At 59.7% G+C, this 23207-nt stretch overlaps 3 protein-coding genes across 5 annotated transcripts; 1 reads left to right on the top strand and 2 right to left on the bottom strand.

The window, feature by feature from the left end:
* The first annotated feature begins 294 nt into the window (after positions 1-294).
* Positions 295-14216, top strand: INCENP (inner centromere protein). Of its 2 annotated transcripts, none has more exons than XM_032111791.1 (17): positions 295-488; positions 576-689; positions 1237-1985; positions 3350-3401; positions 3549-3582; positions 5012-5090; positions 5542-5593; positions 6091-6208; positions 6291-6425; positions 8294-8403; positions 8754-8874; positions 9560-9682; positions 9876-10051; positions 10321-10411; positions 10920-11030; positions 12148-12307; positions 12741-14216. In XM_032111791.1, the coding sequence occupies exons 1-17, from the start codon at positions 316-318 to the stop codon at positions 12953-12955; spliced, it is 2613 nt and encodes an 870-aa protein (XP_031967682.1). In that variant the 5' UTR covers positions 295-315; the 3' UTR covers positions 12956-14216. The 2 variants fall into 2 exon arrangements, with proteins under 2 accessions (XP_031967682.1, XP_031967681.1); XM_032111790.1 differs by having other exon boundaries at positions 10917-11030.
* A 335-nt stretch (positions 14217-14551) lies between these two features.
* VPS51 (VPS51 subunit of GARP complex) lies at positions 14552-19563 on the bottom strand. 2 transcript variants are annotated; one of them, XM_032111814.1, is made up of 10 exons: positions 19331-19563; positions 18728-18857; positions 18369-18515; positions 17971-18187; positions 17149-17878; positions 16785-17003; positions 16264-16485; positions 15967-16088; positions 15422-15509; positions 14552-15096 (listed from the first exon to the last, which is right to left on the bottom strand). In XM_032111814.1, the coding sequence occupies exons 1-10, from the start codon at positions 19541-19543 to the stop codon at positions 14836-14838; spliced, it is 2349 nt and encodes a 782-aa protein (XP_031967705.1). In that variant the 5' UTR covers positions 19544-19563; the 3' UTR covers positions 14552-14835. The 2 variants fall into 2 exon arrangements, with proteins under 2 accessions (XP_031967705.1, XP_031967706.1); XM_032111815.1 differs by lacking the exon at positions 19331-19563 and adding an exon at positions 19065-19324.
* A 314-nt stretch (positions 19564-19877) lies between these two features.
* Positions 19878-23204, bottom strand: BET1L (Bet1 golgi vesicular membrane trafficking protein like). The gene is made up of 4 exons (XM_032112022.1): positions 23134-23204; positions 22398-22489; positions 21661-21717; positions 19878-21433 (listed from the first exon to the last, which is right to left on the bottom strand). Exons 1-4 carry the CDS (start codon positions 23150-23152, stop codon positions 21266-21268), a joined length of 336 nt encoding a protein of 111 aa, XP_031967913.1. The 5' UTR covers positions 23153-23204; the 3' UTR covers positions 19878-21265.
* Positions 23205-23207: the final 3 nt, after the last annotated feature.

The raw sequence follows: 23207 nt of genomic DNA, 5'->3' as shown, positions 1-23207 counted from the left end.
GCCAATCACAGCGCGCACCTCCCAACCTCTGGTCTCTTATTGGTTACAGCACCCGTCCGTCACCCTCCCAGCTATTAAAGAGACCGGCTATGGGCCCGCCTCCCCAAGCCCCGCCTTCCGAGCTGAGTCCTCCAGGAGCATAGAGACGGCCAAGCAGAGCGGCACCGACTGCTAGCCAATGGGAAGGGCGGGCCGTGTGGGGCGGCGGGCGGTGATTGGCTGCCGAGGGGGCAGGCGCTGGTGATTGGCTGCGGCGGGGGGCGGGGCCGCGTTTGAACGGCGTGCCGCGCGCGCGCGGCAGTTGACGCTGAGGCGATGGCCGCGAAGGTGGCCGCGGCGGCGATGGGGCCTGCGGCGGCCGCGGCGCGTTCGCTGGAGCTGCCCGCGGAGTGCGACCGGCGTCTGGCCCAGTTCCTGCAGCACGTGGACGAGACCGATATGGTGTGGCTGGATGAGATCTATGAGGAGGCCGTCCGGATGTTTGTCAGGTACCCGCGTCCCGCTCCCCGCTGGGCCCCGGCCCGTACCGGCCGCCCTCCGCGCTGATCCCGTCTTGATCTCCCCTTCCTCTCTAGCAACTACAGCGAGGAGCTGGAGCTGATGCCCAAGACGCCGTCGCAGAAGAAACGGCAGCGGAGGAAGCGGCTGTCGGCCCTGCAGGAAGAGGAGCAGGAGCCTGGCAGGAAGCGGTGAGGGGCGGCGGGAGCGGGGATCGGGGAGCCCCGTTCGGGACGGGCCGCGGAAAGCGGGAGCGCAGAGGGTGTCCGCGGGGCCTGGAGAACGGAGGGAGCCCGTGGGAGGCTGAGCAGACCTGCTGCCAAGGGTTCAGGGGAACAGTCCCCTGCACGGAGCGTGTCCTGGCGATCCTCTCTCCTTTGTCAGTGCGAGTTCCCCTTCCTTCGTCCCGCGCGACCCCCTGCTGTTAAAGGTCCGGTCAGGCCGTGTGCCTGGGGCACTCTCGGCCGAAAAACATTGGATTTTGATGCTCACGAGAAGTGCTTTTGTTTGTTGCCTGGTTCTATGTCCCCGTGTCTCTGTCTATTATCTTTCTTCTTCAAAGTCATTTAAACTTAATTTATTCCATAATTTAATTACTGTCTGCATTAGCTGCTTTGTGCAGCTCTGTGTCTCCTGGGCCCATCCCAGGTGTTTTGGCTCCGCTCCCGTGCGTGCACGGAAGGAGTCGGGGCTGTTCCCGACTCCTGTTCCCATCTAACGCACTGTTGCTGTGATCAGACTCTCCAGGAGGAGGAACAGCAGCCTCAAACTGGTGCCTTCTGTGCGAGCTTCTCAGCGACTCCGGAACAAAGAAAACCTGGAACTCAGCAGGGCCGAGGCCAAAGAAAGCTCTCCACCCCAGCGTGTGACACGGTCCCGGGCTGCAGCCTCTGCCAGCAGCTCCAAGGTGGTTCCTGAGACGCCTCCTCCCCAGCAGGCAGCAGGGAAGGACAAGGATCCCTGCGTGGAAGCTGACCACATTGGTGCTACAGTGCCCCTCCGGAGGAGCGGAACAGAGCCGGCAGAGCTGCTCCCCACGAGCTCAGGGAATGGCTCTCCCGAGGAACACGGTGCTCCCACATCGCCGCTGGTGCCCACGGCCCCTGAGCTGGCGGTGCCCTGTACCCCCGAGGCCAGGCAGGCTGTGCCCGAGCTGCAGACTGCGAAGGCAGCCAACGTCACCATCACCCTGAGCACGGAGGCTGGGCTGGAGGAGGGGGACGGCTCCCTGCAGGAGCACAGCCACACCGAGGAGCCCTGCCAGCCCCCGAGGGACAGCCCGGGGACTCCGACCGGCGCCCGGCTCAGCCGCCGCTCCGTGCGCCGCAGCCTGATGGGGAAAGCCTCGCTGAGCCGCAGAACCTCCCTGGCAGAGAAGTACTCCCTGGCCAGCAAGAGGGAGAGCATGATCCGGACATCCATCGCCAGGGCAGCGGGCAGGAAGAAGGCGGCTCGGAAGAGATCCGTGTCTTGCAGCTCCGTGGATGGTGAGTTGGGGTGCCGTGGGGCGGTTCTGCCGCTTTCTGCTGCTGAGGAAAGCAGAGTGCTGGGGCTGGGTACCTGCTCTGGGGGTAGCAGCTGAGCTTCCCGGGCTAGACAGGCTGCAGTCCCTCATGGAAGTTCTCCCTGGCTTTCTGGAGCCCCCTGTGAGCAGAGAAACCCAGGTAACTGAATTAATTCAGCCTTGTCAACCACCTGGGAGATCAGCCTCAGTGTCTCCATTTCAATTTAGCTTTAACCATTGCTGATTTGCTGGGAGAAGTCGTTAATCCTGGAATCCCAGGATGGTTTGGGCTGGAGGTACCAGTAACATTATCCCAGGGTGCTCCAAGGCCCATCCAACCTGGCCTTGAACACTTCCAGGGTTGGAGCAGGCACAGCTCTGCTCAGCTGGTCTTCCTGGTTTCTGTGGGGACAGCTGGCAAAGCTGAGAAGGGTTTGGGGATCCAAAAGGGCTGATGGATTCTCCCAAAGCCCTGCCTGTTTCCTTCAGTTCCCTTCTCCTTAGCAGCATCTGGCTGCTGGGTCTAGAGTTTGAGAAGGGAATTTCAAGGCTGAGCTTTGTAGATTAAAGGTCTCCCACACTTTTACAGTTGGTGGCAGAGGCAGGTTTAGGGAAGGACAGTCTGGTCTAAACTGCCCGAATTATTAAGCAAACAAGCTGGAGAGGGACTCTTAATCAGGAACTGGAGTGACAGGACAAGGGGAAATGGCTTCAAACTGAAAAAGGGGAAATTTAGATGGGATATGTGGAAGGAATCCTTCCATTTGAGGGAGGCAAGGCCCTGGCACGGGTTGATAGAGCTGTGGCTGCCCCACCCCTGGCAGTGCCCAAGGCCAGGTTGGACAGGTCTTGGAGCAACCTGGGCTAGTGCGAGGTGTCCCTGTTCAAGGCAGGGGCTGGGAGTGGATGATCCTTAAGCTCCCTTCCCACCCCAGCCAGTCTGGGATTGTTGGGTGCTCCGGTTATTCATGGCAGGTTCCGGCTGTGCTGGGGCTTCCGAGCTCAGCGCAGCAGAGCCAGCTGGAATGCTGGCTTGGGAAGCAGCACTCCCACTGTAAATAAGGCTGGCTCTGACTGCTCCTGATGTCCACTCAGGGCCCTGCAGATAAGCCCAAGGCCAAGCCCCGCCCCATTAGTGCTAGCTGGTGGAATATTGCCCTGAACTCATCCATAATTGACAAGTGCTTTCCTGAGCCGGAACCGCCGGGCGCGTTCCTGCAGTGCCACCTGCGTGTGCTCCCCAGGGCAGGACAGGCCCCTCTGCAGTGTCTGCAGGCCCTTGTCCCAGCAGATCCTTGGCCTGCACCCCAGCCTCACAGCTCAGGTGTGTTCTTTCCTCTCCCACAGTCTCCAGCTCCGTAAGTGTGCCAGAGGATGAGGAAACAGTTGTCAAAGCTGGGTGAGAATGCTTTCACTTATTTATTTATCCTCACTACCCTCCTTGCAGGACCTTTTCACTGCCATTCTTGGCGTAAAACCCAAGTGGCTTCCCAGTTTCCTCAGTGTTGTTAAGCACAGCCCCTTTTGTCTTTCGTTTTTTTTCTAGGCCTCCTCCTGGATCCTCCACCCCCTCCAAGCTGGTAAGACTTGGGCAGGTATTAAAAGCATTTGTGTCTGTGTGGATTTGGGAGGGAAACGTGTGGAATACACCTTAGTGGGAAACTTGGGAGCTCTGGCTGTGGATTGCCAGACCTTGTAACCTGTCCCATAGCAGCGAGTGGGGAAGGCACAGAGCATCTGGCTCAGAGGTGTGTGAGCCCATCCACAGCCTCTGTGGTTCTGGTACTCGGACTAGCAAAAGTCTCAATCACAACATTCCAGAACCAGCAAAACCAAAACCAGCAAAGTTTTCTCTGGGAAATGAGCACGTGTGACCCATGGCTTTGGGTGCAGGTGGAGGTGTTCTGTCAGAAGGGTGTGACAGTCTCGGATGCTTTCCAAGATTCTCTGACTAAAACATGGCCTTTCCTCTGTCACTTTCCTAAATCTGTTGAACTTGTTGCACACCACCCTGAGCCTGACCTCGGGGTTGAGTCCTGCTTGGCTCTTCCTTCTTAACCTCTTGCTAGAGATCATTGTGTGAAGATTCAGTGCCCAATCTCTACAGATAAAAAAACCTTATAGTTCAGGGGAGTTTGGTTCAGCTGGTGGCGTGGTTTGCACACCGTATTTTTAAAGCTTCTTTTGGCCTTTTGGTCAGTCCTGCAGGTAATTCAACACTTGTTAGTTTGGACACAGGCAGAAATTTGTGAATATTATTCAGGTCAACATCTTTCCCTCCACAATCCTCGCCGAGGAAGTAATCCCAGGATCATGTCAGTGTTTTGTCCAGAATAAATTTCAATGAGCACAGCCTGAATTAATGGGGAAGAGCAGTGACCTGAAGCGCTTGTGAAGACAAGGAGAGCTGTTACAGCTGTGCAGAAACTCAAAAAAAAGTCAGTTTTTCTGGGCCCTGCAGAAGGAATTGGGGAGGATGAATTCTCCATCAATGCCTTTTCTTCTCTTCCCAGCGCAGCACTGTGAAGTGCTGACCGGGAGGTAATGCTGGTGCTGCTAGCAGGGAGCAATTCCAGAACCACAGCCCATTATCCCAGCGGAGCACGCCCCAGCCTAAGTGCAGAGGCAGCGAGCAGCGCTGGGTATCCCATAACAAACAGATAAATCATGGGAATGAGCCATTTGCCCGCTGTCTCCAGGCTCCCCGTTCGTCACTGCTCAGGGAAATGGGCACGCTGGCTCTGGCCAGCGCTCCAGCAGCGCAGATTTACAGCTTGGAAGGCTCCTGCCTTAATGGTTGATGAGCTGGTTGAGCTGAAGCAGCGCAGATGCTCGTGTTTGTCTGCACCTCTCCTGATGATGCAGCATCCAGGGCTTTGCCAAGAGGGGCTCTGGCATTCCCTGGTAACGCCGCTGACCCTTCCCGTGTCGGAACCATGCCACCATCTGAACCAGGAACGGGCCGTTTCCATGTGCAGTTGTCCTGAGATCCCTCTGCTTTTCCCACAGGATTGCCAAAGCCCTCGGATGTCCCTTCGCTCCCACACAGTCAGCAAACACGGGCAGCCCCAGGAGCCGAGCAGCAGTGGTAATTCCGGAGGGCTTGGGGGCAGCACTTAGGGAAGCTATCGTTTTGGGAGGCTGGTTGGGAAGCTGGAAAGATTGACTGGTTAATTTGAGAGCTCAGTTGGAAAGATTAATTAATGTTTGATGAGCAGGGATTTGTTTCAGACAATTAGCAGTGAGAAAACTCTGTGCTGGAGTTATTTCCATCCTGGCAAGCACATGGAGATGGATATAATGAGGCTGGAGGGTTGTGGGAGGCCCAGTTGAGCACTGTTGCTGAAGCTGTGCAGAACCCAGACAGCTTTGTCTGGAGTTTCCAGGTGGGAGCGGTGCCATGAGAGCCAGGTGCTGCCGTGCCCACTCACGCAGGTGGTTTTGCTGTTCAGTGAGCTGCAACGTCCCTTCTCTGCTGTCAAACCCGTGTTGGAGGGATTTTTCCTTCTAGAACTCACTGTGTAACTGTTCTCTTTCAGAAAACAACTTAAATAAGAACGGAGGGACCCTGGATCCACCCCAGAGTGCCAGGTATGTCCTGGTTGGAAGTGTCTCGGGCGGGCTGTGGTTCTGTTCCAAACAGGTTCAGTGCTGGGACGTTGTTCACTGGCCTCAGCGTTTGTGACCCTGAAACTTCTGCAAATAAGTTTTCCCTGCCTCCACTATTCTATGATTTAATTTGTATTTTCTATTGCATTAGGGTTTTATTTACTGGCCAACTGTGCATGCACAATCTTAGAATTACAGACTGGTTTGTGTTGGAAGGGACATTAAAGCCCATCCAGTCCCACTCCTGCCATGGGCAGGGACACCTCCCACTGTCCAGGCTGCTCCAGCCCCAATGTCCAGCCTGGCCCTGGGCACTGCCAGGGATCCAGGGGCAGCCACAGCTGCTCTGGGCACCCTGTGCCAGGGCCTGGCCATGCTGGAGTCTCTCTTAAGCCCAGGATAGTTTATGGCCCTTTCCAGCCCTGGCTTGGAGGCAGGAGGAGGATTTGCCCGGTGTGATGGGCTGTGCTGTCTCACAGGAGGAAGCCGAGCTACAAGAGAGCCGTGGATGAGCGCTACGACCACCAGCAGGCAGAGGAGGGGGGGCTGTCTCCTCTCAGGAGGAAGACCCCATCCCCAGTCCTCCCAGCCAGCAGGGTGAGGTCCTTGTAACCCTGGAATGCCTCACCAAGACCCTTTTTTACTCAGCCCCGCTCACACTTTGCTGTTCCTCCCACAGGTGGTGCGCCCGTTCAGAACGTTCCTGCACACCGTGCAGAAGAACCAGCTCCTCATGACACCGAGCTCTGTGGGGAGGACCGGAGTCATAAAATCCTTCATCAGGTACAACACCCCTGTCCAGGCTGATCCCAAGGTAAGAGGGGGCTCTGCTCTCAGCCAGTACGCGGTGGTTTGATTGAGTGCCTAACTTAAAGCGCAGGCGTGAAAGGAGCTTTGCAACCCATTTGAAACTGTGACTTGAAGAGGTCCGTTTACTCTTGAATAAATAAAATTGGGGTTAGTCAGCTTCCTGAAGAATTCCAGTTTTAACTTCAGGCTTTATTCCTGCATCGTTCCCCTGTGCTATTGGCAAGTAACAGTCAGAGATGAAAACTGGGAAACAGAAGTCAAGGGGATTGTGAATGTTGAGTTGTATTGATAACTGAAGCCTGTAGATCCCAGGTCTCCTTCCTAGGACTTTTCTCATGATTGAGATTGAGTAAATACCTCTTAAATCCAAACCTTGGAGGTTTTCCAAACCCTTGAGGCAGGAGAAAACATGAGGCTGTCCTGGATGTGGGGCCAGTCAGACAGCTGCTGGTGTCCAAATCGAGCAGGCATCAGTCTCACTGATGGATCCTGTTGGGACCAGCAGCACACCTTGGCTGGCTGCAGGCAGGTGCTTCTGCAGTACCCCAGGGAGCTTTCCAACCAAGCCCGGAGCAGTTTGGGAGGGAGGGATTTGAGAGCTGGTTCTAGGCAAGGGTGTAGCTTCCTGGATTCACTCAGAGCCGTGCTGGAAGCCGTGTGCCAAGCAGGAATTGCTCATACTCCTGATACCCAACAACTCACCTGCAAAGCAGGCAGCTCTAGGGCTGGTTTTTCCTTGCAGGAGAGCTGAGAGGGAGAAAGGGGAGGGCAGGATGCAGGGATTGGTATTCCTGCATCTAGCAGCCTAATGGCAGAGCTTCCTAGAGCCGTGTTCAGAGGCTGCCTGTGCTCCAGCAGGTCGGGGAAGGCCGTTGGGAAACAGTGAAGGATTCCAGCTTCAGTCTCGCTGGGCCCCTGCTGATGTTAGTGTCAGTACTACAGAGGAGTTAATAGGATGAGAAAAGAGTCTTGTGGCTAGGGAGTGCTTCCTCTGCTGCTGTCAGTTCGTGGAATGTTTCAGGTTTCATTCCAGTGCAGGCAGCTCCCCCTTGGGAGTTTTTCCATGTGGGAGCTAAACATAACTAAATAGCAGCAGAGCAATAAGATGTAGTTGTTAGTTTTATATTAACCAGTTTGGATGCTGACAGCACCAAGCATTCCCAGCACGGAGCCCAGTGTAAGGGATTCCCTCGGACAATGCCCATGCTGACCTGTGGGTTTGTGCTGAGACCAGGCCTGCTTTGGCATGGAGTGGGTTGATGTTAATCCATTTGCTGTGCCTGCAGTGGTGGCTGGATCTCGCTCCCCTGGCTGACAGTGTGACTAGGCTGGGTCAGGAGAACGAGGAGAAAGCCCCCGTTTCTGGCTGGCACATGGAGCTGGCTGCGTGCCGGAGCAGGCTGGGCGCTCTCGGAGCGCTCGTGGTTCACCACCAGATCGAGCCTCGTGGGAGGCACAGGCGCCAGCAGGAGCTCAAGGTGTTTCCTGGAGCACCATCTGTCCCCGCGCTCGCCGCAGGAAGCGGGAGCCGTGCCAGGCATTAGCGCTGCTTGGTGGCTCCTTTGCACCAAGAGAAAGCACGGGGTTGCAGTCCCTGCAGTCCCTGAGGATGCTGCCTGGGCTTCCAGAGCTGATGCTCCTGTTTGAGCACCCCGGCTTCTCCTCCTGCTCCCTGAGATTCACAGTGGTGTTTTCCTTTCGTGTGTCCATGTGTGACCAGGTCACAGGCTGCCTGAGCCCTGCTCCAGGGCTGTCACCATCCCACATTCCTGCTGCAGCTCCTTGCTGTCACCTCTGGGCCCTTGCACAGAGCAGGTGGGGTGGGAAGGAGCCCTGGCCAGTGGGTGCAAATCACACTTCAATTCCCCTCAGGAAAAGGAGAGGCAGAAGCTGGAGACTCTGCGGAAGAAGCAAGAAGCCGAGCAGCTGAGAAGGCAAAAGCTGGAGGAGGAGAAGAAACGGCGACTCGGAGAGGCGAAGCTGTGAGTAGATGTGGTCACGCTGCTCTTGGCACCTGTAGGTTCCTGCATCCAGGTGTTTTATCTTGCAGGGACTGTGCAAGCAGCAGAAATTCCTGTGGGCACAGGCACAAGTGTTTATCCTTGGGGTATCTCTGGAATGCTGATACAAAGCTTTGACTGTCCTCGCTGCCCACTGCTGCAGCTTTTTTGTCTTGAGTCCTCCCTTTCTGACGGAGCTTAAACGTGGCTGGTGCTTAAATGAATGGGGAATTTGGGCCACTGAATTTCCTGCTGTGTCTCTTTGGCCTTGTGCTGAGCTGGGGGGAGCTCACCTGGCTGGAACACGAGGGTGAGCTGGGCTGTGTCCTCAGGAAGCGCGAGGAGCGGCTGCGCAAGGTGCTGCAAGCCCGGGAGCGGGCGGAGGAGATGGAGAAGGAGAGGAAGAGGAGGATCAAGGAGAAGATTGCGCTGTTTGATGAGAAGACCGAGAAGGTACAGCCCCTGCAGAGCTTGTTGGGGACAATCAGGAGTCACTGAGGCAGCTGGTAGGGCACAAATGTGCCCTCTGGGAAGAGACTGCTTGGGTTTTAGAGGCTGAACCAAAGAGTAGTCGAATAAGGAAGTTTCCAGAGCCTTGGTGATCCTGAGGGACAGCCTTTGTCTGGATACAGCACGTGGCAGATGAACCTCTGTCTTTCCATAATCACGAATCTAAATGGGATTTATTAATGCTCTGGTAGATGGGAGAAGGACTTGCAGTAGATAAAGGCGGCCTAATGGCCCCAAGGCTTTATCTGCTGCTTCTCACATCTGAGTAATAGCTGGACAGGGGAAAGCAAACATCCTTCATCCAGAGCCTTCCTCAGATCCCCGACTTCCCAGGCAATTTGTGCAGTGGCCTAGTGGTCATTTGTCTGCTTTAATTATCCCCAGCTGCCTGTCTGATTGCACGGCTCTGAGGTTATATTCCAATGGCTTTGTGGGACTGGACGTGCAAACCGCAGGATGGGGTCAGCTCTGCCTGTGAGGATGTAAAACAAGGTCACTGCCCTAAATATGACCTTTTTAAAATAGAGCACAGGCCTCCTTGGTTGCTGGGGGAAAAGGAGGGAGGGTTTGCCCTGTGAGATGTCCTGCTGTGATGTCCTACCTGAGACTGGGTCTGTGTGTGCTCCAGGTGCGGGAGGAAAGGCTGGCAGAGGAGAAGATCAAGAAGAGAGTGGCCGCCAGGAAGATGGAGGAAGCTGAGGCCCGGCGCAGACAAGAGGAGGAGGCCAGGAGACAAAGAGCTCTGCAGCAGGTGTGTGTGCGGGCCTGCTGTGTCCCACAGGCAGAACTGGGCAGGGGATGCACCTGCCTTGGGCACTGGGGATTTACCCCCAAAGTGTTTCCCTGCCATGTAGCAATGGGGCTTTGGGTCAAGCAAGGGGTTCCTGGTGCTGTCCCCTGGAGCCTTCTCCTGTCAGGCGAGTAACTCGTGCCTGGGCTTGCAGGCGGAGGAGGAGGAACGGCGGCACAGGGATCTGATGCAGAAGAAGAGGGAAGAGGAGCAGGAGCGTGCTCAGAAGATCGCTGAGCAGAGGCAGGCGGAGCAGGAGCAGGAGAGACAATTGGCTGCCGAGAGAGAACTGGAGAGGAAGAGGGAGCAGGAGCGGATCCAGGCGGAGAAGTAAGGCGAAATCCCCATTTATGTGCCAAATTCTGTGCTGGGATTGAAACGCAGCTGGAGCAGAGGGCAGGAGTGGAAGGCTGGCGCAGCAGGAGGCTGCTGTGACCTGGCAGCACAGCTCTGCACTGTCGCTGGTGCCGAGCTGCCAAGGAGGAACTCTGGGCTCAGGGATGTCAGGAGCGTGGTGGGGAGTGCCTGAAGAGCTGGGAGGGAGGGAGGGAGGGCCCTGGTGTGGTTCTGGCAGTGAGGGCCTGTGCTGTGGTCCCCAGGCTCCGGGAGCAGCAGGAGAAGGCTGCCCGCCTGCAGAAGGAAGCAGCAGATGCTAAGGAGCGGCTCCGCAGGGAGATGGAGAAGAAGGAGGTAAGTGGTTGATTTTGGGGAGGGATAGAGCCACCCAGTCTGGCCACAGCAGCTCTTGCTGTTGGAGCAGCTCAGTGGGGATGCTGTGGGGAGCCCTGAGGAGCTGCTGTGGCACTTCTGAGAAGGAAGTTGGACCTGGTTACAGTATCGTGGGCAGACTAAACTAAAAATGCTGTTTGCTAGTCTAGAAAGAGGCCAAGATCAGTAGCACAGACTTCTGCAGATGGTCAGCTTGTTTCTGGCTTTTATAGCCCCAAGATAAAGTCAGCAGCAAGTTTTCCAAGGCGGGAGGTCCTGGCTTTGTCAGGGAAAGGCAGCTGATGCTCTGGCATGGGGGTCGGTGGGTTTGTGCCCCTCTGAGGAGGCCGCACCACGTCCCAGGCGCTCCTCAGCAGCACGAGGAACAGCTGTAATGAGGTGCTTGGGTGTTTGGCCTGTCACAAGGGTGGATGGCTGGGCTGGCAGTGTAGTCCCTAAGGGTAATCCTGTGGGTGTCTCTTGGCAGCAGGAGCAGCAGATGCTGGCGGAGAAGAAGAGGCAGGAGGAAGAGCAGAAGAAACTGTTAGAGGAGCAAAAGGCCAAAGACAGTGCCCAGGCACTGCTCCTGGAGAACAAGGAGGTAACTGGGGATGGCTCCTTAGAGGTGACAGCAGAGTTCAGTCCCGGCACTGACACACTCCAACCTTGGGCAGCTCCCCCCTCTGCTTTTATCTGCCTTTCCAGTAACACAGGGATTCTGTAAATCCTGGTTGTCTGGGGTTGGCTCCACGAATGTTTCAATGACGGGGGGAAGGGAAGCGGGAGGGATTGGACAGGGGTTCTGGCTGTGGGTAAAACAGCAGCTGTTGGAGCTGTCTTAAGTGCCTCTTAAGTTAGCGGAAAGACCTCAGGGGCAGAAAGTGCTGCAAGTTTTATTTGGGGTCAAATTTGGGAAGAGCCACAAGGTGGCGGCAGAGCCTGTGGAACGGTGGTGCTTTGGCACGGGAGAATCCTGCGGGTGTGCATTCGTGTCCTGGACACTGGCAACGAACACGTGGCTCTTGGCTCCGTGCAAAGCTCCGCATCTTAATCTTTAGGTGTAGAACCAGTGGATGGGAGTTAATGTCACTGGACACAAAGCCATGAAGGGGGTCTCTGGTGGGGAAGGACAACTGTGTCCAGCTCTCCAGAGACTCATTTCCTGACCGAAAATTGAATTTCTACTGAAAATTTCCAGCTGAAAAAACGGAAATCCGTAGTTGTAGGTTTTGTCCTGCTCTTACACTTCCCGCCCGTGCCGCTCCCATTAGCGTGAGCTCAATCTGGTTGAGCTGGTGGGCAGGTTCTCTGTACAGCAATTAGCAGTTTTGTATCATTAATCAAGCCCCGAAGTTGGGTTGCAGAGTGTTTAGAGCATGTGACTCTGCTCCAGCGACATAAAACCTCCAGTTAACCTTGCCTTGATTGGAGTGGAGCTCTGTTCTATTAGAGCTGTTAGATTAATCTATCGCTGTGTGCTCATGCCACCGATGGCAAATTAATCAGCCTAATTAAACAGGAGAAGGCCATGCACAGCCATCATCGGGTCACAGCTTTGGAACTTGGGTCAAGCTCTCGGGTCCCAGCTTGAGAACTGCCAGACTCAGGGTTTGCTATGAGGTGACAGAGCAGGAGGTGGGGACGAGCTGGTCCTGCTGCAGCTTGGAGCCTGCTGGTGCTGCTGCATCCAGCACCTGTGGAATGTGTTTCCCTCCTAGAATTCCCCTGCCTGCAACTCGTACGAGATGACTCCGCAGAACAGGAAGGAATTCAAGCTGCCTGTGACAAGCTCGAACGACTATGGGATGGACCTGAACAGCGACGACTCGACGGATGACGAGAGCCAGCCGCGCAAGCCTGTCCCTGCCTGGGCCACAGGTATGTGGGGGGGGGGGGACACGGGTGTCCAGGACCCCCAGCAGACTGTGGGACCTGCTGTGGGGCTTTGCCCAGTTCCTCCTGCCTGGAGGAGTCAAAAGTACTCCAGCATGGAAGGGGTACTTCTGTGTCCAAGACTGGACAGGGGCTTGGAGCAGCCCGGTCTAGTGGAAGGTGTGCCTGCCTGTGGCAGGGGGCTGGAACTGCATGAGTTTCAAAATCCCTTTCAGTCCAGACTGTTCCATGAGTCTATGTGGAACGTGGAATCCTCCTCCACCACTTGGGGGTCTTGTCACAACGTGATGGGGGACAAATACACTGCTGAGCTGCCTTGGAGCGATGAGAGATGAGCAGAGCGGGACACACGGCACGCAACAGCCTACACAGCGATCCCAGTTAACAAAATTAACGCAGCCCTCGTCTGTTCCCGCAGGGCACCAGCTCAGCCAGGCTGTGATCCGGCAGTACTACAACCCCCCCGACGTGGACGCGCTGTTCGGGGCCATCCCCAGCCCTAGGCTGGAGCACATCTTCTACAAGAGCAAACCCCGCTACTTCAAGCGCACCAGCTCGGCCGTGTGGCACTCCCCGCCCACCGTGGGGGCCAAGCCAGCCCTGGGGCTGCCCTGTGGCCTCAAGAAGCCCTGAGGTGAGCGCTGGTGTGCAGCAGCTGTGCCTTCCTGTCTCCAGGTGAGGAAGGAGTCACCCTTCACTTTAAGTATTTAGGTTCTAGCGTTGAATAAATGGCAGCTTTTCCTGGGTTTCCTGCGCCTCGGTTTGCGGGGCTGGTGTCTGTCAGGCCAAGCCACGAGGTGCTGCCCTGTGAAGTGCCTCTCTCTTACCCTTAGCTTGCAGCTGGCATGGACTCAGACCTTTGGCGGGTGAGGGGTGTCACTGAAGCTGTGGGATCCCCCCTGCCCGCCCCACGGGCCTGGCAGTACCTGCCGCCAGCTGTACGTCTGTGCTGCCCGTGAGGCCAGGGACAGCCAGGCACCACTGCACCAGGGCACAGTCCGGCCTGCTCCGCCGCTGTTCTCAGGAAGGTGTGCCCAGGTGTGCTCTTCATCTCCTGCAATCCCACAGGGATTCATCGCTCTGTTTCCCACCTGCATGGTGGTGTCCATCAGCCGGGCATGGCTGATGTTGGCACAGCTGGAACAAGGCAGGAACACGCCGAGGGTCTCAGTGACCACAGGTGTGACCATGTCCCTGAGGAGCCACAGGTGTGTGAGCCAGCTCTAGGCCTCGATAGGAGAAACTCTGCAAGGGTTCTGGCAGACTTCTTTTGTTTCTCAGTGAAAATTCCATCTGTGAGGCCAGATGGGATTGAGAGGATGTTTTTAACCGTAATCCCCCTTGTTCACCTTGGCTGTGGCTCAGCATCAGCTCGCTGTCTCTCGGCCTGTTTAGCACTTCCTGTTCAGTGAGCCGCTGTTAACCGGACTCTGGCCAACCTGATTTCATCGAACCAAAAATTCCAGCTCAGCCTTCCCATTCCAGGAGCCCGTGGTGGTTTAGTCATTCCTTCTGCACCCACCCAGCCCAGTCCTGTAAAACCCCTGTAGAGACTTTGCTCTGTGCGAGGCGACGTGATCCTGTCTGTGTGTCTGTAGCCAATGCGCTGTTTGCCAGCAAATGTTCTTCAAAAGATGTGTGTTTTGTATTTAAATGCACTGGTGTCTGTATCTGGGGCTGCCTCTGAATGTCCAGGTCTGTATCTGTGGAGTGTCTGTGCTTCTGGGGTTGTTCTGTAGATCCAGGTCTGGCTCTTGCTGTCTGTACCCCATGGAGTGCCGGTGCTTCCATGGCTGTCCTGTGCATCCAGGTCTTGTATCCGTGCGACCGCGATTTCTTGTACAAAAGCTTCTGACCTGGCCAAACACTGTTGGATAAAGTGAGTTTTATCTTCTCTGGGCTCCTTGCAGCTTTTTGTTAGTGGAAATTGAGAGTTTGGAGTCTGCCCCTTTTGTGCCGGATTCCTTGAGGCAGGAGCGTCCTGTCTGGGGAGAACTTCTGACTTCCAATGGAAAATCTGTGTCCTGGGGGTTCCCCAGCACTCTGTAGCACCCATGGGGGCTTTTGGTGCCTGATTTTTAAGGTTTGGGGTCCTCATGTCTGTGGGTCCATTGGGGACATCACTCAGTGCCCAGCCCCTGTCCCTGTGCTGTCACCCTGGCTGCAGGTGGGACCCCCCTGCGTGCAGGGCCAGCTCCCGCCCCCGGGGCACAGACAGGGACACAACACTCAATTCACACAATTTATTAGTGACAAAGGGGCTGTCTCCAGGCGAAAGGGGATGTCACCAAGGTGGGGGATGACACTGTGTCACTGGGTTGGGGAGGCAATGGAGAAGGAGGGTTTGAGCAACATGGTGGGACCCAGCGTGGGGACAAGGTGTCCTCGTGTGCTGCCATGCTGGGAAGGACACACAAAGCATCCTCACGTACGTGCAGGGACTCACAGGGTGCAGGTCTGCTGTCCCCAGAGGTGTAACAGGCCCCAGGCGTGGCACGTCCCTGTCTCTCACGCTAGCCGCGCTCACAGATGAGCTCGACGACGCTGTGCTCCATGGGGACGGGGTCGAGGCAGCGGTGGGCGGCGCTGGCGGCCACCTCGTCCAGCAGCCCCTGCACCACGCGCTCGTCGGAGGCGAAGCGCCAAAGGTAGAGCTGCAGGTAGTGCCCGTCCACCTGCACCTGCTGCAGCCCGAAGCGCCCCAGCGTGCGCAGCCGCACGCACTCCAGCAGCGTCTTCAGGCTGATCTTGATGATGCCCGTCAGCACCGACACCTGCGTGAGGGGACAGCGGCAACACGTGGCACACGGGCAGCACATGGCATGTGGGGGCCCCTGTCCTGGCTGCCACTCCCCAGGAACTCCTGAGCATGGGGACATGTGGCACAAGGACACCCTTGGCCTAGTCACTACACAGATCCCCATCTCCTGCCAGAGTCCTGATACCGAGGACAGGGAACACCGGGGACACCCCTGTCCTGGTCACCAGCTCCCAGGGACCCCCCAAGCCCTGACACCAGGGACAAGTGGCACTGGGAAGGTGGGCAGTTTGGGGCCTCTGGGGATGTTTAGGGACATGGTGGTGTCCCCATGACCTCACCTTGTTGAACTCAACAGGGCTGAAGATGTCGATGCGCTCAGAGAAGAGCTTCTGGATATTGCTGAGCAGGTGGGTGTCCATGGGGGCACTGAGGGCATGGACACAGGGACAGTCAGGGACTTGACAGAGCCAGGGATGTGGGGACAGGGACACAGGGACCGTTAGGGGCCATGGAGATGGTCAGAGGATGCAGGGATGGTTTGGGGACAGAAAGGCAGGGGAACGTGAGGATGGTCCTAGGACATGGAGGGACGAGACAACTGAGGGACACAAGGGCCATGGGGATTACCGGGGGATTCTGGGGCAGTTGTAAAGAACACAGGGATGGTTGGGACAAACAGGGACAGTCTGGGGACAGGGGGGCAGCTAAGGGCTGTCAAGATTGTGTGAGGATATTGGGACAGTCTGGGATCATGAAGAGGATGACAGGGAAGATGCAGTGGATACTGCAGGACTGACAAGGAGCCCAGGGGTGCTGGGGTGGCCCGCGCAGTGACACAGGGAGCCTGGGGCTGCCAGGGTGACCCAGGGGTGGCGGGGCTGACCTGGGGGTGTAGCTGGGGGCGTAGCGGCCGGGCGCCCGCGAGCTGCTGTAGACGGAGAAGGCGCGTCGGCTGGAATCGCTGCTCTGCGCCCGCCTCACCCCCTCCTCGAAGAGCTGCCCCACCTGTGTGTGGCACCACAGCCTCAGCACCCAAAACCCCCTCCAAGGACCCCCCAAACCACCCAGCATCCCTCTAAGTCTTTGCGACCCTCCCAAACCCTTCCCAAAGGGCCGCTCTGGGATCTTGGGCAAACCCCCTGGAGCCCTCCAGGGGTGCCCGCCCCGCCGGCAGCCCCACCTGGACGTCGATGGCGGTGATGTCCTCCACCACGCGCTTCATGACGGCGCGCACGTTGCGGGGCTCGACGGTGCCCAGCCAGTCGCGCGTCTCGACGCTCTTGCGCAGCATCTGCGCCACGGCCGCGCCCTGCACCTGCACGTAGTGGTCCAGCAGCCGCTGCGCCGCCGCCCGCGCCTCCGCACACAGCGCTGGTCCTGGCGTCACCGCCAGCCCCGAGTCCTGGGGGACACACACCGCTAGGGACAGCCCCGCGCCTCCCCTGCGGCGGCGCTGGCCCTGCTGGTGGTACAGGGGGCGTGGGGAGGTGTGGGGATGCCACCCCGTCCATGACTCCACGTCTGATATCCGGGGGGCACGTGGACAGACGGGTGCGGCACTCTGGGCCACCCTGCCTGCAGCAGCATCGCTGCTCCTCTCACGTGTACTTGGGGCTCCAGGGGCTCTTGGGGCCATGCAAAACCCCCCTGAACATCTCTGAGGGACATTCAGGATCCCCTTAGGGCCACTTAGGGGCTCACCTGGGGCGGGAACTGCTCGTCGGTGAGGGTGAGGATGTAGCCGATGGTGGAGTTCTCATAGTCCAGGCAGAGGCGGGCGAGGAGCAGCAGCAGGGCTGGGGGGGCAGCGGGAGCTCCCCGCTCAGCCGGGCCGTCAGCGAAGCCACGGGCGGTGCGGCACAGCCAGCGCACGAAGGCCACCACCAGTCCCTCACGCACTGCTGTCACACAGAACTCCCCCTGTGCCACAAACGGGGGGGGGTCACACCCCAAACTGCCCTGTATGGGCTCCAAACCTCCCTGTGCCACCCCCAGATTGCTCCAGTGACCCCAAACTGCCCCAGCCCCCTCAGCCTGTCCCGCGCCCCGCCCCGCGGTGCCCCACCTTGAAGTAGGGCAGGCTGGCGAAGGCGACATCCCTGGCGGTGAAGAGCTGCACGTAGGCCAGCACGGCCTTGAGCTGGCCCAGCACGGAGGCGGCCAGTGTGGCCAGAAGGTCGGGCAGGCCGGGCCCCTCTTTGCCAGGGGGCCGGGGGGCAGCCAGCGCCTGGCGCACGTCGCCCAGGCAGCCGAGGAAGAAGGTCTGCAGGGCGCGCAGGTAGCGGTCGACGCGCTCGCGGGCGGCTCGGGCCACCAGCGCGGCGGCGGCGGCGGCGCCCGCGGGCAGCAGCTCGAGCAGGGCGCGCAGCCGGCGGTGGAAGCGGTCGAGCGCCCGCACCAGCAGGGACGTGTCGCCCAGGCCGCGCTCCAGCGCCAGCCGCCGCTCCAGCAGCGCGAAGTAGCGGGCGGCCAGCGCGGCGGCGAAGGGCTCCAGGCGCCCCGCGTCCCCGCCGAACAGCGCGCGGTACGAGCCGGCCAGCTGGCACAGCGTGCCCACGAAGGCCGAGCTGCCGCGGTCCACGAAGTCCAGGATGTCGGAGGCGGGCGGCGGCGGCGTGGTGGCCGCGCCCGAGGGGTCGGCCACGGGCAGCTCGGCCTCCAGCGCCGCCAGCTCGGCCTCGAGGCGCCCGCCCGCCTGGCTCAGGAACTCCTCGCTCAGCTCCTCGGCCGGCTCCTCCAGCTGCAGCAGCATCTCCACGCACTCGGTGAGCTCCTTGGGGTCCAGCGTCTCCTCCCTGGTGGGTGGGAGGGTCCGGGGTTAACCGTGGCACGGCAGAAAACAGGGAATAAGCAATACAAGTCATCAGCAGGCTCCAGGGTGACGCACCGGAGGCGTGTGCGGAGGCGCTGGGCCAGCTCGGCCATGATGGCGTGGCTCTCGTCCTCGATGGCGCGGAAGGAGGGCAGGTGGCGGTAGTGGCGCAGCACGGCGCGGGCGCGGGCGTGGCAGCGCAGGGCCCGCGCGGGCTCCGCGCCCGCCCAGCGCCGCAGCCGCCCCGGCACCTCCACCAGCGCCTGCAGCTTCCGCAGCAGCGCCTGCACCCCTGCAGGGACAGGGAGTCAGGCACGGGGGAGACAAGGGGAGCGGGACAAGACGGGGGGTGGCACCAGCTGCTGGGTCTGCCCCCCATGTGGGACACCCACCTGCTGGGTCTGCCCCTGCACCCCACATGCCCCACCCCCACAGATCCCCCTGGCTCTCCCCCGGACGGCCCCGCTCCGTACCGGCCAGCTGGGCGCCGCGGCGGTGCCGGTCCTGCAGCGCGGCGCTGACGCGGGCGCTCGAGGCGCTGATGGCTGCCATGTTGGCCGCCAGGTCGTCCATCTCCGCCTCCATGTGCCGGAAATCCACCTTCATCTTCCGGATGGTGTCTGGGGAACACGAGCCAAGCGCCGAGTCCCTCGGCTGCCCCGGCGCGCCCAGGGCTACCAGACCACAGCCACAACCCCCAGCAAGGCTGGTTACCGCAGCGGGGTGAGCCGCCGCGTTCCCCAGGGCAGCTTCCCAGCGCTGCCAGAGTGAACAGCCCCGAGCTCCCACCTCCCGCTGCTGCCATCGGCAGGATCCAGAGGGAACGGCTCACCGGTGGCGGAGATAAACTTGTTGTAGTTCTCGTAGAGCAGGGTCTGCATGTCGCTGTCCAGGGCGCGGATCTCCCGCCCCAGCGCGGCCTCGCGGGCCAGGAGCTGCCCCAGGGGACACTCGCTGCGCACCTGGGGGGACGACGGGTGCACATCTGCCTCTGGCCCCCTCCCCTGCCCCCTAACTGAGATCATCAGCTGCCCTCCGGGATCCCAACCTGCGCCCCTGGATTCCTCCTGGGATACGGCAGTGCTCCCCAAGAGCCTCCCCCCGCCCTCCAGGGATCCCCCCGCAGTGCCAACTGGCCCCGACCCAGCTGCTCCGGAGCACCCCGGTACCATTCCCGTAGGATCCTACAGGCTCCCCACAAGAGCATATCCATAGGGATGCCCGACTAGGCCCTTTCTGGGGTGCCCTCGGGACACTGGAGCTCCCAAGGTTCTGGGGACCCTGGGGACCGGCCCCGCCGGGGTCGGGGGCATCCACCGGGATCCCTCGTGACGCGGCCCCGCGGGGACCTCCCGGCGCCCATCGGGGTCCCCGGAGCCGCCTCCGAAGTGGGGGTGCCCGCGGGAGAGGTTTCCTGGGGAGGATCAAAGGTCACCTTGGTCATGAACACCTCCGGGTCGAAGTGGGGCCCGTTGATGTCGGTGGGGTCCGGGGCGGCCTCAGCCGCCTCGGCAGTGGACGGGCCATAGTAGCGCTGGAGCGGCCCGTGGGGACGCCGCCACCCGCCGCCGCCGGTGCTTCCGCCGGTGGCCTCGGGGCTGCCCCCGGCCCCGCTCCCGGCTCCGCTCCCCGCTGTCACCGCCGCCATCGCGCCGCCGCTTCCGCCCCGGCGCCGCTTCCGGCTCCTCCGCGCGTCACTTCCGGCGCGACGCCGGTTGCCATGGCGACGGGGAGAGCGGCGCCGGACGTGGCGGGGCCCGGTTACCGTCCCCGGGCCTCCCCCGTGTCCCCGTGAGTCCCCGCTGCCCCGGTGCATCCCCATGCTCATCTCCCCAAGACACCGGGTGGGGACCTGGGGACACCCCCCACCCCACGCGAGGGCCCTGCTCCAGCCCTGGGGTGACGCCGGAATTGGGCTGTGAGGCCGCAGGTACAGCCAGGTGATCGACCTTGCGCCTCGCACAAGGAACAAACATTTGGGCTAAAAGGTCTAAAATCAGCTTTATTTACAGCAGGAAAGGCAAAACAAACCCCGCCAGGGTGAGGGTCAGGCTGCTCCAGCGGCCTTCCGTCCAGAGTCACCTGCTCCAGGAATCACAGGCCATCGATTCTTTCCAAGGGAAAGAGCCCAGAGCTGCCACGTTGCACCAGGGAAGTTCCTGCTGCCTCCTTTCTCCTCCCCAAACGTGGAAAAGAACACACCTAATCCAGCCAGGGTGTGTTCCGTGAGCGGGCTGGTACGTGGGACAACATTCCCGTTGTAGCTGTGGACCTGAGTTAGCCCCAGGGCAAAGGAATTCCCAGTGGGAATGGGGAGAAGGCAAAGGAACACCAGCCATCCATGAAGACGGTTTGCTGGGGAGTCTAAACCAGAGGCAGAGGAATGGCTGAGCCCTGGTTGCTACAGGAAGGGAGAAGCAAATAAGCAAAGACCCCCTCAAGGCAAGGCAGGCGTTCCTTTCGTACCTTCTAAATCCATAAACCAATCAACAAATCCCTCCTTGATTGCCCCCACCCCCGACAGCACTGCAGGGGGAATTCCACCTCACCTCAGGCTCTGCTTTATTGGCACAACACATCCCCAAAGCGCTCTAAAACCAGGCTGCCACAGTAACCACAACCAGCTGGACCTTCTGCCACCAGATTCCTTTACCCCGGTTCGGTGACCTCCCCGGCACGCGCGTGGGAAGCTTCTGGAGGGTTCCATGCACGGGCTAACCCACGTGGCTACGGACCGTGGCCCTCCCTCCCGCAGGCTCCAGCCCGGTTTGCCCACAAGGATGACACAGACAACCGAGCCAGGACTTAACCGTGCTCTTCTGCAGCTCCTTCCTGCCACGATCTGACCCAGCCCAGGCCCAGATCCATTGCTAATTCCACCTGAAAGCAGCACAGGTCTCCTCTCAGCCCAGGGATACGGTCTGCAAGTCCCAGGGAAACGGAGAGCAGCCACAGGAATGTAAGTCACACCCCAGTACTCCCAAATCCCACAGATCAGCATCCTAAATCCTACAGCTCGCACAGCTCAGCTGGGCTATGGAGCATCCACCACCAGTGCCCGGATTCGTCGGCTCCTGGTCTCGGCGAGGGCGGCGATGCGGCCGTGGCCCTTAGAAACGGCCCACAAGGCAGGAGGTCACGGCCTGAGCCACGACCCCAAAATCACGGCAGACATGAAGATCCCTTTGGAGCCAAACTTGTTTTGGAAGAGCTGTCTGGGCCCAGCTGGAGCGACAACGAGGAGCTGGAGGGAGGAAGAGTCGCTCGGAAGGCGGAGGCGTGGCTGGAGGCTCCTCTGGAAACGCGCGTACAGGTCTGTGGGTGGCGGGGTCTGGCCTGGGACACCCTGGGACGCCCTCCCAGGCCGGGCTCAGGTCCCTGCCCGGGACACCAGGTAGTAGAGGATGAAGAAGATGAGGACGAGCGCCACGGAGACGGCGAGGAGCAGCCGGCGGTTGTCGCGGCCGGAGCGCGCCATGCCGGAGAAGCGCTTCACGCTGCCCGTCAGCAGCCCCGTCACGCTCAGGAAATCCGAGTCCTGGCGGGAAAGCACACGCTGCAGGCATTGCAGAGCCACGGGACATCCCGAACGGGAGGGACTCACAGGGATGAGCCAGCCCGACTCCAGGCCCCGCACAGGACGCCCCTACAAGCCCCGACTGGGCTGATTTAGGGCTTCTCCCTTCAGGGCCTTTGCCATCCCACCTCTCACCCCGATCCCTGATTGGCACAGAAAGCCCCGTGCCCCGTTTCCCAGGTCCTTACCATGCCATCCAGGTAGTGGTTCTGTTCCTCAGCATCCTTGTCGATATCCAGAGCCAGCTGCAGGGCAAGGCAGGAAATGGGCATTAATGAGCTTTTAATGTCCAGAGGACCTCTAAAATCTGAAATGCAAATTATTCAAACAAGCTGCTGCGTTCCCAGCTGCAACAGACACACAGGGCCTTGTCTGGTGCAGGAACAAGGAAAATGATTCGCGTTTCCCCGTCAGGCAGATGAACTTTTCCAGCTCTGAAAACAAAGCCTGACTGTCTAAATCTGTCAGGTAAAAGACAGGGGAGTTTAAGCCCTGGGACACAATGGCAGGAATTCAGTCTGCCCTTTTACACGGTGAGTCAATGACTTCTTTCACGGTTTGCATTAAATTTTTAATAGTAATTTAGAGCTTAAAGCTCTGAATCAGAGTGTTTGATGCCAGTAAGAGCAACCCAGCTTTAAGAACCCTTGCACAGAGACACAGGTATTTCCCCAAATTAATCTACCTGCCTTTTCTTGGTAAATTTTTCCCCAAGGAGGTGAGCTTAGGAGGTGATCAAGGCCAGGTCAGACAGGGGCTTGGAGCAACCTGGTCTGGTGGATAGGTGTCCCTGCCCATGGCAGAGGGGTGGGACCGGATGAGCCTTAAGGCCCTTTCCCACCCAAGCCTTTCCAAGGTTCTGCGATCCCCTGCAGGACCCCCAGGTAACCGGAGCCTCGACGCCTGATGTCACCTCGGCACTCACCGACTTCAGCCTGGTGACCTTGCTGGCCAGGCTGTCGGCCATCCGCTTGTTCTCCACATCCAGCAGGTCCTCCATGGCGCTCGGGCTCTGCCCTGGGGAGAAGAAGGAGGAGCACACGTGTCCCTGCCCTGCCACAGCACGGGTCTGTTCCCATCACAGCCCCTCCCGGCACGGTTCGCGCCGCGGAACCCTCTGAAAGTGTGACCAAAACACCGCCGACTCTCCCCAAAGAGGCCAGGGCAAGAAGCCAGACTTGCACCCCGAACTGGCAGCACGGCCCAGCAGCGGCTCGGGGCCTCGGCGCCCGGGGAGATCCGTGGGGGAGGTTCGGGTGGCACACGGCACAGCCGGGCCCCTTGCCCCTCGCCCGTGTTGGGGTCTGTCGGCATCGCCCCCGCTGCGGGGCTCCGGGGGTGAGGAGCGCCGGGGCCGTCAGGGGTTATGGGGGCAGCTGGGGGCTCCAGGGGCTGCTTAGGGCTTATGGGGCTTCAGGAGGACAATTAAGGGCTTAGGGGGGGCAATTAAGGGTTGGGGGGGTGCAGCTGAGGATCCCAAAAAGGGCGCAGGGCGGCAATTGTGGGTTACGGGGGTGCGATTCCGGGGCTATAGGGGGGAAATCGGGGCACTGCAAGAGGCCCCGTGGGGTTCAGTAGAATCGGGGCTCCTCCTCCCTCTGAGCCCCTCCAGCCCCTTCTGCCCCCCAAACCTGTCCCCGTGGCTGTCGCTGTCCCCTCACCTCGGCCCCGCTCCGCCATGGCCGCCCCGGCCCGGCCCGCCCCGCCGGGCGGAGCCGCCACGAAATGTCCGCCC

The sequence above is a fragment of the Corvus moneduloides genome, chromosome 6, assembly GCF_009650955.1.
Source record: "Corvus moneduloides isolate bCorMon1 chromosome 6, bCorMon1.pri, whole genome shotgun sequence".
NCBI classification, from domain to species: domain Eukaryota; kingdom Metazoa; phylum Chordata; class Aves; order Passeriformes; family Corvidae; genus Corvus; species Corvus moneduloides.
This window is presented reverse-complemented; position numbering and strand designations above follow the sequence as displayed.